The sequence below is a fragment of the Balaenoptera borealis genome (assembly GCF_965194805.1).
Source record: "Balaenoptera borealis genome assembly, chromosome: 14".
In the NCBI taxonomy this organism is placed as follows: Eukaryota; Metazoa; Chordata; class Mammalia; order Artiodactyla; family Balaenopteridae; genus Balaenoptera; species Balaenoptera borealis.
In genome coordinates, this window is record NC_138875.1 from 25,685,419 (window position 1) to 25,700,187 (window position 14,769).

General features: G+C 37.2%; 1 protein-coding gene across 5 annotated transcripts in view; it reads left to right on the forward strand.

The window, feature by feature from the left end:
• SMAD2 (SMAD family member 2) overlaps positions 1-14,769 on the forward strand; it is a 107,731-nt gene that overhangs the window by 24,867 nt on the left and 68,095 nt on the right. For all 5 annotated transcript variants that reach the window (XM_082354602.1, XM_082354604.1, XM_082354601.1 and 2 more), the window contains one exon: positions 2,239-2,527. In XM_082354602.1, coding sequence (XP_082210728.1) covers positions 2,292-2,527 — 236 coding nt within the window. In that variant the 5' untranslated portion in view covers positions 2,239-2,291. The remainder of the gene's footprint in view (positions 1-2,238; positions 2,528-14,769) is intronic.

The window sequence follows — 14,769 nt, forward strand, 5'->3', positions numbered from 1 at the left end:
GTTTCCTGGTCATTCTGGAGTTCTTTTTGTTCTCTAGTCTTACCCCAGGTTTTTGTGCCTAGTGAGATCTCTCTGTATGAGTAATACCTTCCAGTGCTTTCTCTCAGCAATCCTTTCCTACCCCAGCCTTGGTAGTTCAATTTCCAGAGTATCTGCATGGAAGTTTCTGTCTCAGTTCTCTTGTCCCACCTCTGCCCTTGGCAGCTGAATGTCTGGAGTCTCTTGGATTGATTTCTCTCACATCTCACCACCACCCCCCCACCGCGCCCCCAACCACCTCCTCAGGGCATTTGAGGAAGACCCTAAGCTTCTTAGGCTATCTCTTAGCTTTCCTGCCCTGTCTTCCAACCTTTGCCATATTTTGGCCAGCTTGGTGCAGATCTGTGGGATTGAGTGGTTGAGTGGTGCAGACTTGCTCTGTGGAATCCTTGGAATTCTAATATGTCTTGTCAGCCTACATGTTACTGTTAAAATGTACTAAAATTTAGGCTGATTTCTCCTTACCTTCACTGTGGTGGGATTATTCCTCCTTAGCCACTCCACCAGGAAAGAGACCATCTGTGGGCTCCTCTTCTATCAAGACTCAAAACTTTCTGGAATTTAGTTTCACTTAGGTTACTTTGCATCTTAAACTTTCTGATGGGTTCAGAAAAACCATGATTTTATAGCTTTTCTGTCTTGTTTTGATAGTTAGGGTGAAAGTGATGGTCTACTGTGACTCTATACCTCCTGATTAGAAGTGGAACTCCTTCATGGAATACTTCCTGATTTATAATCTGGCAAATACCTGATAAAGTTTGTTATTTCACTTCACCCTAGCTGATTTTCTACCGTATTTCTCAGAGCTAGTTTTCAAAATGTTTTCCATTCTTCTCAAATCTGAACTCTCCAGTTCTGTCCTCAAGGGTAAATTATCTTATCTCTTACTTTGAGATTAAAGCCATTGACATTAAATTTTAAGTGGGCTGGTGGAGGGTGTGGGAAGAATTTGTAGTAATTAGCTCTGGGGAAAGGAAAGAGTTGTATAAAAAGGGAAACATGATTATACAGTAGTTAACTACTAATCTCATCAGGTACAAAACTACCTGGGAGATAATTATTTTTAAGGTTGGAGGAAAGCAAGTGGTTGTGGTGTAAATCCTCATTTTCTGTAGAAAAATCGATAGGTATATCTAAACTTGCTATTTCAAGGGATACCATTACTGAGGTATAAATAGCAAGAATAAAAGTTAAAAGATTCTCTTGGTGTGAGAAGAGGAGCTATACTTGACTTTACTCCCTATGCATGTTGTCACTTAGATATAAATGAAAATATTTTTTAAAAGAGGTTTAATTAAAAGTCTTCTCAAGGGGTGGTAAAAGTGAACCAAATCTTTTTTTCACAGACTCTCTTTACCTTTATTTCTTTATTTTTATATTTTTTAACTTTTTTTTTTCTTTGGCTGCGTTGGGTCTTTGTTGCTGCGCGTGGGCTTTCTCTAGTTGGGGCGAGTGGGGGCTACTCTTCGTTGCAGTGTATGGGCTTCTCAGTACGGTGGCTTCTCTTGTTGCAGAGCATGGGCTCTAGGTGCGCAAGCGTCAGTACTTGTGGCGCACGGGTTTAGTTGCTCCGCGGCATGTGGGATCTTCCCGGACTCAGGGCTCCAACCCGTGTCCCCTGCATTTGCAGGCAGATTCTTAACCACTGCACCACCGGGGAAGTCCCTATGTCTTTATTCTTCTTGTTTACTTCACACTTCATGCCTTTTCCCTTGTTATAACTTTACATTTTACTTTATGATACTTGGTTATAAAACTTTAAAACTTTGGGGATATTGAGCTTGTAAATTTTTAAAAATATTTTTGTTACGTGTTTTGAGAATAGATTGAAATTCTAAAAAGTGAGGAAAACTTTCTTTTGGTGAAGATATTTTATTGATACTATTAAAAGTTAAAAATAAAGTAGTATGGGTAGTGATAAACTTGTCCAGTGTTGATAAAGATAAAAGATGTTACTTGCAAAATTATTATATTTGTCTACTTATAACACTGTCTTGTTTTTAGAAGGATTTGTTTCCACAGTTCATTTAAATTAGTAAAGTCATTTTCAGGGGTGAAAAAGATAACTTCTGAATGTCTGTTGTGAAAGAAATAATTTGAATTTCTATTGCATTCTGTAATTTGCTTTTGATACTGTGTTGAAACAAGTAGTTGATTGTAAAGTTAACCTCTAAATTATCCTTTCCATATCTTTTCTAGGTTAGATTAAGGAGGATATTTTCTTAGAGTGGATCGCTGCCTTTGGTAAGAACATGTCGTCCATCTTGCCATTCACTCCACCAGTTGTGAAGAGACTACTGGGATGGAAAAAATCAGCTGGTGGATCTGGAGGAGCAGGTGGTGGAGAGCAGAATGGACAGGAAGAAAAGTGGTGTGAGAAAGCAGTTAAAAGTTTGGTGAAGAAGCTAAAGAAAACAGGACGATTAGATGAGCTTGAGAAAGCCATCACCACTCAAAATTGTAATACTAAGTGTGTTACCATACCAAGGTAAGTGTTGTTAGATCAGGAATTTGATGGCCAAACTGTTGAAAATTGCTTAAAGGAATCTGAAGGGAAGTTATTGAAATTTTGTTACTTTCAAGTGACCTGTCAATAGTGATTTTTAAAATATGACAGCTATTTTTAACCTGTCATATTAATTTTGTTTGACTCGTTAAGACTTGTTTATTTTACAAAGCATTTTCTTGAACAGTGAGAAGGTTTAATCAAGCAAAATAAAATACTTAGATTGTATTTTTATCTTCACTGTCTTTATTTACCTTCATTGCCTAAATGCTTCATTGTATGTTATCCTAATTTCTGTGATTGAATGACATTTGAATAAAGATTCAAAGATTTTTCTATCATTAGTGCCGTAGTGACTGACAGTTTTTTTCTCCCTTGGTCAGAACTTCAGTAAGGAGTTAACAGAGGCTGCTAACATTGTGATGAATTTTATATAGTTTTTGCTTGAGTTGCAGCATTACTTCTAACAAAGAACGGTATGTGAGACAGCTTCCTAGGTGCCATAGGTGGTCAGAACCTGTCTTGAAGACCTACCTCTTGTATTAGAAGGACCTATTACTTAAGAGGTTGAAGTTTTATTAGTGTAAATTTAATCATTTACAGATCAGTACCACTGTCAGAAATACTGTTTTTTTTTTTTTTTAATTTATTTATTTATATATTTATGGCTGTGTTGGGTCTTTGTTTCTGTGCGTGGGCTTTCTCCAGTTGCGGCAAGTGGGGGCCACTCTTCATCGCGGTGCACGGGCCTCTCACTATCACAGCCTCTCTTGTTGCGGAGCACAGGCTCCAGACGCGCAGGCTCAGTAATTGTGGCTCACAGGCCCAGTTGCTCCGTGGCATGTGGGATCTTCCCAGACCAGGGCTCGAACCCGTGTCCCCTGCATTGGCAGGCAGATTCTCAACCACTGCGCCACCAGGGAAGCCCAGAAATACTGTTTTTTAAAATAAAGTAGCAAGTGGTTTTTAAGTGTTGTAATGTGTACTACTGTAGTTGTGCACATTACAGGGTTTGCGGGAGTGTCAGTTTATAGCATTTTCTAAAAATGATTGTTTTCGGTGTCATACACATAGGCTAGCATATGGCACGTAAAACCATTCTACTTGACACGTTTCTAATGAGTTTTGGGAAATACACTCTGGATGCTTGTTGATAATAGATCCTAATAACACCAGCGTGTCTGCTTGCAAATACTAACAGTAGAATGTTTCCTCCCTTGTTTGGTAGGTTAATTATCCATTTCTTTTACCTCACTTGTTTCATGTATTTCTTAAATAAGAGTCACTTTTCCTGGTTTATTCTTTCGTTTTAGAAGTGTTTATGAATGCCTGCTGTGTACAAGGCACTGGTTTTAAGCACATGGGATAGATACAGTATGAACAAAACTCAAAGTTCCTGCCCTCCTCAGGGATAGATGTACACAGTAAACAAGTGGACAATTAATCTAATTTGAGATGGTAATGAGTACAAAGAAAACGACGACTGAGGGGTAAAACTGCTTTGGATGGGATTGTGACACTTAAGCTGAGCTTTGAGAAGTAGCAGCTAGCTGAGGGAGGTCTTCTAGGCAGAGGAAGGAGTGAGTGTAAAGATGCCAAGTCAGGACATAGCTTATTGTATTGGAGGACTTAACTGTATCGCAGTAGAGATGGAGTGATACAAAATGAGTACAAAACTTGGAAAGGGTCAGATCATAGAGGGCATCGTAGGGCAGTTTGAATTTTAGTGTCAGTGTAATAGAAAGCAAATAAGATTTTTAAGTGGATTTTCAGATTTTAATCCATTTTTAAAGAATTTTTTACATTTATATTTTTACAAAGATCATTCTGGCTGCCGGACACACGTGGTTGGGGCTGGGGGTGGGTAGTGGTGTAGTGGTGTGTGTGTGCACATGTGTGTGTAGTAGACTGGTATGGTATAGTGGTCTGCAAGCGGGGAAATCAGGAGGCTATTGAAGCAGTCCAAAATAGAAATGCCAGAGGTTGGGCTGGCATGGAGGCTGTGCTGCCACCGGAAGTGGATGGATTTGGTTGGAAATTGAACTGACAGGACTTGCTGATGAATTGGTTAAGAATAAGTCAAGTTTTTTGTGTTCATTTTTCATTGTATAGTGCCTGGTATTTCAGTTCAGTAAACATTTATAAACATACAGTCTTTGCTCTTGAGTTGCTTACTTCCTAGTAAGGGAGGTAAACTTTAAAAAATAAGAAAGATAATTTCATAATGTGCAGGAGGTGTTCTGAAAGCTGTATGCTTAGGGAGCTGTGTCCAAAGTGGGGACCCTTCCCTCCTCTGTGGCTTGTGGAAAATTTCCTCCTGGAGAAATATTGGTGCCTGAGTTGGGTGGAGGTAAAGGAGGAATTTAGTCAGGAGAAGCTCCATTCATCCAGAGTGACCCTGGGGTGTTGAGAGGACTGGTGATGGGGGTCCTGGGAGTGTCAGGTGGGAGGTGGGATATGGCAGGACTCAGAGGCTGTGTAGTAGTGAGGAAGCACCACATCCTGCGCTGGGGGGTTCACACTGAACATGAGTGTGATTGGGTGATGGGGGAGTTGTCAAAGAGTCTTAGGTAAAGAAGTGAGGAAAATGGTTGTGAGACTGTCAAGAGTGGAGACAGGGAGACCAGTTAGTATGTTTTCTCCTCATCCAAGGGAGCTGTGTGATCCAGGAAGACAGGGGGCCATGCTTTTGCACAGCTTCATCTAGGGCTCTGGTGCCAGTGCAGTGAGGTTGTTGGCAGAACAGAACTGAGAGGAGAGTCATGCAGTCCTGTCTCTTAAGGAGATACAGTAGGAAGCAGCCTCATGATTGAAATGTATAGACCTTCTATTTAAACTGTGGAAGTCCCTTTAGTCGAATTTCTTTTCCTTATTTTCCAGTCTTCGTTTTACAGTCTAGTTTTTAGAGATTTTTTTTTTCATATTCTAGGGCTTTTTCATCATTTAAAGATTTTTTTCCCCGCACTTTTACCTGAGTAATGAAAGTGAAGTGGCGCTTGTCCAGTATCTTGTTTTTCACTCTTTAGAAGTTCCTTGAAGCTTAGGAACTTGCTTGTCTAATTTGGTGGTCTTTTTTTTCTAATATTTCAAGAAATGTAGATTTGTTAATATTGGCTGTTTATCAAAAAACTTAAGTTTCTTGCACTATATTTTGGAGCCATATATTTTATAAAGTTTGTTTTTAATAATAGAACAGTTATATTGTGTCAGATTATTAGTCATCTCTTAACTACTAAATGTATTTAAACATTCAGTCAATTCTTAATTATATAGACCTGTAAAAGGTGGGGAATGGGTGTGGAAAGGGTCCATTATGGAGGAATCCGAACCATAGCTTAAACAAAATTATTTAAAATGTAATACATGGTGGATTTACTGTAAGCTTATTAACTTAAAATTGCAAATAAGTTGTCAATAAAATACCTTAAGGTATTGATGTATTCATCATGTATTAATGAACATGAAACATAAATTACTTAATTTTTTAAAATGACAAATGTTTTCTGTTAAGAAAAACCTGTTTCATTGACTCTTCTTAACAGTTTCCTTTCCTCCAACCCCCATCTTCTAATGTTAGAGTGGGACTAAACTGCAGATAGAAACATAGTCCTGACTTTATGTCCCTCCCATCCCCCTCACATAATTAACTCTGCCTTCATCGCTTTGTCTCCGAAGGGATAGAAGCTACTACCCATATGTGTCACTGCTTCCTTCTTACTGTTTTATGTGGTGACACAAAGTGATTCATGGGTAGATCTTAACCTATTAAGCTACAATGAGCTGAATAGGATAAAGTTTCATGAAGCTTTTCCATCTCAATTTTTTGAGACTAACAAATGGAGGACAACTCAGTCATAAAATCAGAATGGCAATTGATATTTAGGTAATGAATCAGTCAGAAGAAGAAAAAATGACTTTCAGTGCATTTAATCTACAGTAAAGCAAAATCCAAACAGCAGTGGGGATGGAGAGCTTGTAAAGTTTAAAACAAGTGGCTGTGAGGTATGAAATGCCAATTTGATAATATCCATTGTACATAAATGTGTAAGAATGAAGAATTTATTTTCATAAACATAAATTATAAGGGCTTTCCTAAGGTGGTACTTTGACCGTATAATTACATTTTGATCTTTCATCTTAAGGAAATAATCAGGAATATGGTCCAAGATTTCTGGTGTTCATTTCAGCATTGTTTATAATAGCAAAGAATTAGAGAGACCCAATCCTAACCCACAGTTTCCTTAACTCTAATAATAAAGGAAACTTACCCAACTCATTTTATACCAGAATTGAAAATGAATAGTAAAAGTAAAGTTTATATCAATCTTACTCATAAAAACAAATGCAAAAATTATAAATGAAAAAGCTTGAATTATAAAAACAAAACCACAAAATCATGACTAGGTAAGGTTTATTGCAGGAATGCTAGTATGATTCACCTACAGGAAATCCATTAATATAAGATACTCTGTATTTATATTTATGAACACTCTGATCTTGGTGGATCTAGAAAGAGCTTTCTATAAAATTCAGTATTCATGTTAACAAATTAGAAATAGGAATTTTCTTAACTTGATAAAGCAGTACTTCCAAAAATGTTAATACTTAATCTTGAAACTTTAGAGAAATACATCAAATTGTTAATAGTGATTATTTATGGATTACCTAAAAAAAGAAATGTCCTGTAATTTTTCCCTAATATTTATCTATGAAAGTATGTTTTACTTTTGCAGTCAGCATAATTAAATTTTTTTTTTATGGTTTGTTTTACTTTATTATTTTTTTAATAATTTTTAAAAATTTATTTTTATTTATTTTTTGACTGCGTTGGGTCTTTGTTGCTGCGCGCGGGCTTTCTCTAGTTGTGGTGAGCCAGGGCTACTCTTTGTCGCGGTGTGTGGGCTTCTCATTGCGGTGGCTTCTCTTGTTGCGGGGCACGGGCTCTAGGCGTGCGGGCTTCAGTAGTTGTGGTTCACGGGCTTAGTTGCTCCACGGCATGTGGGATCTTCCCGGACCAGGGCTCGAACCTGTGTCCCTTGCATTGGCAGGCAGATTCTTAACCACTGCACCAGCAGGGAAGCCCAATGAAATGTTTAAAAATAACTTCTGGGCAATACTTAGACTATTCTTGGCTTCGCTTTTTTTACCCTTTAAATTAAGTCAATTTTTCTGTTAAAGGGCAATTATATTTTCATTTTCTTAACATTCTAATAAATGTATTTATATTTTGTCCTTCGAAAAGTATGTTCCTTAAAACAAAGTAGTATATGTACATGATTCCAAATTCAAACACAGATTATACAGTGGAAAAATGTGTCCCTCCCCCTCTTGTTGTCACCCATCTCCTCACCTAGTTGTATTACTAGTGTCTTATATATCCTTACAGGATATGTTTCTTGTTAATGCTGTTACTAACATTTGGATTTTGTTTTTCATCTTCTAAATTTTTAAATATCAGAGTAATTGAAATAAACTTTATGCAGATTATCAACTTTTATTTTTGATTTTGTATTACTACCCTTTTACTTCTCTGGATAACCCAGGAAGAATTAAAGAGAAGTCTTTTAAAACCAAACTATAGTATCCTTCAGTTCTTCTTAAATTAGTGCTTTTTTGTTATTTCAGAAGGGAATAATTCTCTCTCCCTCGTTCACACATAGATATAGACTGTGTGTGTGAGGGTGTGTGTGTATGAGATAATATATATGGAATACTATGACAGAAAGAACTTTGAAGTTTGATGACTTGTTTTTGAGTCAGCTTCTTCAGTACTGATGAATGTGAATCCTGAGGCATGTGATTATACTTTTGACTGTTTCTTCATCTGTGAAACGGGTGGTACTATTTGAGTTCTTTCACAGTACTATTTTTGGGTCCTTTGAAATAATGTTAAGTTTAGTTTGTAAGCTATAAAGCACTACAGCCATGAGTATGATTTGTTTGAAATAGTCACAGATATTCCATGTCTTCATTTTCCTTCCAGGTTTTCTAAAAGAACTCACATTAAATTGTATTGTCTATCTTTGCTTAGTTAACATTTCTGCCAGACAACTATCATAATTTAGTATAACATTTATTTATAAAATCAATTCATCAAAACAATGAAACATTTTATAAATGCAAACTAGAACTTTGAGATTATCAGCCTCAGCATCCAACTTGTCATTTTCTTTCTATATGTTCTGTGTATAAGTTGTGAAGGCGCTTGTAATGAGCACTTCACTATGGTCCTGTGAAACACAATTTGAAAGACGCTTTGCTAAGACCCTTAACCTTTATCTGGTGCCTACATTTACAGTTCTTTTTTATTGAGGGAGCTCATGCTCTAGGACTCTGGTATTCAGAGCCCTTTTGTGTATATGATATATTCTTCTGTAGGGCATTTTTATCATTTACCTGATCAGGGAAAACATCCACCTGCCCTAGGACCTAGGTTCCTTTATAAAATTATAGGATTATTACCCAGATTAATTAATATCTATAATTTTAAATTTAACGCTCGATGCAACAAGCATCATCCCCACTTTTCTTGTCCCATTCACGTAACGTATTGGCTTTAAAGAATTCATTTCTCAACTTAGAATCAACCTAGCTAAAATAATAAGCATTTAAAAAATTATAACCATCTTTTATTTTCTCAACATCTTTGGTCTCTTTCCAGTCTTATCTGGAACCATTCCAGCTTGCCCAGACTATGTGACTAACCACATTCTAGGAAGATCATTATTATTGGGGACAACATTGAACTATATTGTTTGCTCCTTCTCCTGCCTGTCTTGTACTAGAGTGTTTCCAGGCCTATGTCGTCCCCGCTGGTGATACGAGTAAATGTACCACTACCATCTAAGGCAGGGGTCCCCAACCCCCGGGCCATGGACTGGTACCGGTCCATGGCCTGTTAGGAACCGGGCCGCACAGCAGGAGGTGAGCGGCGGGCGAGTGAGCTAAGCTTCATCTGTATTTACAGCTGCTCCCCGTCGCTCGTGTTACCGCCTGAGCTCCGCCTCCTGTCAGATCAGCGGGCGGCATTAGATTTTCATAGGAGCAGGAACCCTACTGTGAACTGCGCCTGTAAGGTATGTAGGTTGTGTGCTCCTTATGAGAATCTAATGCCTGATGATCTGAGGTGGGGCTGAGGCGGTGCTGGGGAGCGGCTGCAAATACAAATTATCATTAGCAGAGAGGTTTGACTGCACAGAGACCATAATAAATTGCTTGCAGACTCATATCAAAACCCTATCAGTGAGTGTCAAGTGAAAACAAGCTCAGGGCTCCCACTGATTCTGCATTATGGTGAGTTGTATAATTATTTCATTTTATATTACAGTGTAACAATAATAGAAATAAAGTGCCCAATAAACGTAATGCGCTTGAATCATCCTGAAAACAGCTCCCCCACCCCCCCACCCCGGTCTGTGGGAAAATTGTCTTCCACACAGTGGTCCCTGGTGCCAAAAAGGTTGGGGACCACTGATCTAAGGGACCTGAAATTGACAGTACCACACATAGACTGTGAAGATGGAAACTAGTAGTAAAACACCAGTTTAGGATATTCTTCAATCTTGTGTTAAATCTTACCTGGTAATTGGACTGAAATGACTGGGTCCACATGTCTCTTATGCTCTGTTCTTTACATTCTTTTTGTTTTTCCTCTTTCAGTTCGGATATTTTCTATTGACCTAAGTTTGAGTTTACTGCTCCGATTTTCTGCTATGTTCAGTCTTCTGTTAAACATATTCAGTAAGTTCTTAATTTAAAATACTATATTTTTCATTTTTAGTATGTTCCTTTGATATTATAGATTCTGAATCTCTATTGAAATTCTTCACCTGTTTTTTCTATTTTCCTGAATTTTCTTTAATATATTTATAGTAGTTATTTTATAGTCCCTGTCATCTCTAATATCTGGATCATCTTTAGGTCTGCTTCTGTTATTGTCTGTTCATTCTTTTGATTATCATCACATTTTCCTGCCCCTTCATGTGCTGTGTAATTTTGATTGTACGCCATATATTGCATACAAGAGAATTATAGATGCTGCAAATGATGCTTTCCCCTGTCAGGTAGATAGGCTGGATCACCTTAATCTTCTCAGGGATTGAGCTGGGTTGAGGCTTGGTTGCCATTTTAATTTGATTTAGTCTACACTGGCACGTACCTTTTCTGCAAATAAGATTCTCCTGGGATTTTGCTTAAAAGCCTGGCAGGTCTCTGTCATCCACTCCCTCAAACGCTGTGGGAGATTCACTTCTACTCTTCTTCCATAGTTTGAGTTTGGCTCTTGAGCCTCCTGATGCTTGCATTTTTAAAATCAGGCAGATGCCTTTGAGGAAGGAGAATCTTGTGATTGTCAAAAGTTTGACTGTGTTATTTTCTTCGTAGAGTTTTTCTTCCCAGACCGAGCCTGATGCTCAGCCTGTACCTAGAATCTGCAGGTGACCCGACCCCAGGGAAGGAAATGACAGACAATTGTCAGTTCACCAGAAAGTGTTCTCTCTTCTCGCAGTCTTTGTTCATTTGGATCTCATTACTTTAATAGTTCTCCATTGTCTTTGAATAAGTATTTTTTGTTATTTTTTTCCCCCTAGTTGTTGCAGTAGGGAACATTAGCCTGTATGACCTGCTTATGTCTTACCTGGAAGCAAAATTGTAACAGCTTTTGAAAGTGGGACTCTTCTGATATTTATTCAGAGACCCGAAATCTGAGAACAACTGATTGCAAGTAACCTACACTGAGAATTGAGGTGCTATACCATTCATGCAGGACTTGCAGAAAGGATTAGCTGAGACAAGTATTGCTACAGTTAACCCATCACTGACCTCTGAGCCATGTAAATAAAATACAAGAGTTTGTGGAAGGGATCCCATGTGAAAACTTGGGAGAGAGGAGGGTATTCTGTGGCATTTCCCCTTTCTTCATCCAAATTGAGCGGCTTCAGGGAACTTCTCAGTTTGACATGAGGTTTGGGAGATAAATAGACTGGTACCTGACTGTCACCTGAAAAAGGCTAAAAAGTGAGAGAGCAGCTGGAGCTGCTCCTGCATCAGTAGAATGAAGGAAGGGCACTGTTGGAATGGTCTGCACGTTCACAGTGCAGTGCATCAAAGGTGCAAGAATTTTCCCATGGGCCAGGTGGAGTTTACTAAGGTAGTTGAAGTTGACTTGTCTTGAAAAGATCAAGAGGCTCAACTTGGAAAGTCAGAGTGACCCAAGCCAAACAGCCAGAGAAATTCCTGCAACAGGAACTAACTACAGGGAAGAGGCTGCATGTGGGCTTCTGACCTTATAAGGCTGTTCCCTCTTCCCCTAAAACCCCCTCTTCTTGATGTTCCAGAACCTACAGGGCCCTTAAAAGTAACAGAGAGCCCCGGAAGAGGTGAAGTTAGCAAAATTGAATGAGAGAATAAAGTTTTGATTTAGATCAGGGTAGTAAAATTTTAATTTCTGCCAAGAGGTTTATTGTGTTATATATATATATATATTTATATATTTATATATATATATATATATATATATATACACATATACATATACATATATATATATATAATCTATTTGGGTGTGACTAGAACAGCCATAGGGTCTTTTTGAAATTTAACGCAGAAAGGAGGAAAACAGTTTGACAGAAGCTTGCTTGAGGGTAATGATATGGAAAGACTCAACAAATCCAGCTTTTTAAATAAGCTGTCTATATTCTCCTTTTGAAAACTTGGGAATCCAAATTTAGTGGTGCTGGGGACAGGTAGACTATATGGGGAGAATGGAGGAATGTTACATCTGCATGAAGTATGTAGCATTTTAACAGAACTTTTTTTCTAAACAGAAACCATCTGACCATATACCTGTTAAATTATCCAATGATGCTTTATTTCCAAAGAGACAATTTTATTACAACTAGAGTCTTCTTCTATTACCATCACATTTTTTTCCCTTGAACTGTTAGTTTAATCTCTGTTCTCAAAATCCAACATTACTTCAGCTTTGCTTTTGGGTTATTATGGGAAGCACTGTGAAATGGTTGTCTTGAGACTCTTACGAAACTATGATCATGAATAGTGCTTAAATTAGAACTAAAGTATATAAGTTTTGATTAACTCCTGCATCTCAGACTTTTTTCTTTTATGAACTTTGCTTATCTTTATCGCTTTTTAACTTACGTAAGAAGAGGATATAGCTTTTCGCTAACTTAGTTTACTCCATGTTTGCTAGGCCAGTGGGGGAGAGGAGGTTAAAGGGAGGCTATATTTGTGTTAAGGATGCTGTAAAAGTTCAGAGTCACATACTGAACAAAAATTTATAATGAAAAGTAATTTAAGTAACTTAAAATAATTTTTCCCAATAGTTATTATGTGATGGCTTATATAATTTGCATTAACTTTATAAAACATTTTAACTTCTTCATGTAAAAGCACATTGTCAACTTCAAAGTGCTATACAAATGTGAGTTAATTTTTATTTTGTAGGATGCTAATATTAAAATTGTCAGATTAAAAAACCTTTCCTTTATAAAGCAGAAACTAACACACCATTGTAACGCAATTAGATGCTTTACATCCAATAAAGCAATTTAACATCCGATAAAGATGTTTAAAAAAAAAAAACACCTTATTTTACAACCAACTACAACATTATAAAAATGTGTGATTAATAAGTTGAGTTTTTACAGAACTCTATTCTGTAGTGCGATCCTTGTTTTATGTTTTATGCATTTAATTTAAGAGATTGGAATGACCATGTACTTATATTTTCTCTTAGGATTTCTTTTGTCTTTTAGGATACTATTTAATTGTTAAAAACAGAGAATATGTATTAAAATAAATTTAGAAAATCCATCAGCTATATTATTAAAATAAATGTTCCTGAGCCTATTTTGGTGTTAGCTTTTTTTTTTTTTTTCTTCTTAAGTAAAAGTTTCTGTTTTTTTGGAAGGACTTGAAATATTTTGAGCAACTATTTTTAGAACTGATATTTAAATCTTTTCAATGATAGGGACTATTTTATTTGTGTGGGAGATATTTTGTTATTTTTCAAAGGCAGTAGAAACATCTAGCAAGATCTTAAAGTAGTGTTTTCAACATAACTTTAAAGGGAAAGGTAAAAATTTTTTCCAATCATTACTTGGTCCTTTCTTCTGCTTCTAAAAAGAGCTGTTCCAAACCGAAGAAGAAGAGTATCAGTTTTATCTTATTGGACTCTATGGAAATTTTATTGTCTCCCCCTATTTTAATTTGGGAGTGGCTCTACTAATTTCCTTGTCCAAAGAGGTTTTTTTCCTGAGAAATTATAACTCTTACAGTGAAATCTCTAGTTTTTATAATTAAGCACATTCTATAATGCTTTACTTATCAGAGATTCTATACCAAAATTATTGTTTTAATTTTGTCTTGCTATGTTTTTATTTTTAGTAAACTATATGAGACAGAATAGTGCTGGTAATTAAGAATGCAGTCTCTCTCCCCGCCACTTGCTAGCTGTATGACCTTAGACATGTCACTTGATCTCTGTGCTTCCATTATCTCATTTGTCAAATGCGGTAACTGCCTAAATTGTGGGTTGTTGGAAGATTAAGTAATTCAATATGTGTACGGACTTAGTGCTATACTTGATATATAGTATGTGCTTAATCAGTGTGAACTATATGTGGGGTGGATCGCTCCCCAAGTTTGATTTTGATGTGAGACTGATGAAGCCAAACATATACTGAAAGGGCATGAAAAAGATTATTGCTCATATGATGAGGCTTTCTGGGGAAAGCAGGGCAGGCTCCCAAAGTGGTCCAAAAATTACTTGAGAAAGGAGTGACAGGAGACGTGGGGCTGGGGTGATAATTCCTGCACTCCTGTGTGTGCCCAAACTTGCCTGGTTTAAAATTCTCACCAGCCCCAAGGGCTTCCTTATCAGCTTGCTCAGATTTGAGGCAGAGGGGATGAGGACATGATGGGACTTGAAACTCTTAACAGTCATATATCAAGAATGGAGTCAGATTCCTCATTAAACTCAATAAGGATAAATGAAAAGTAAACCACACCTAGGTGCATCATAGTCAAACTCATGAAAGAGAAAGTCTTGAAAGCAGCCAGTGAGCAATGACATGTTACATACCGGGGAATGATGATGTGAAGGACAGGTGACCTTTTGCAGAAGCGAGAGTGTCAGAAGATTATAAAATGATATCTCTGAGGAGCCATAACCATAAATGTGTATCTACTTAATAAAAAAAGCT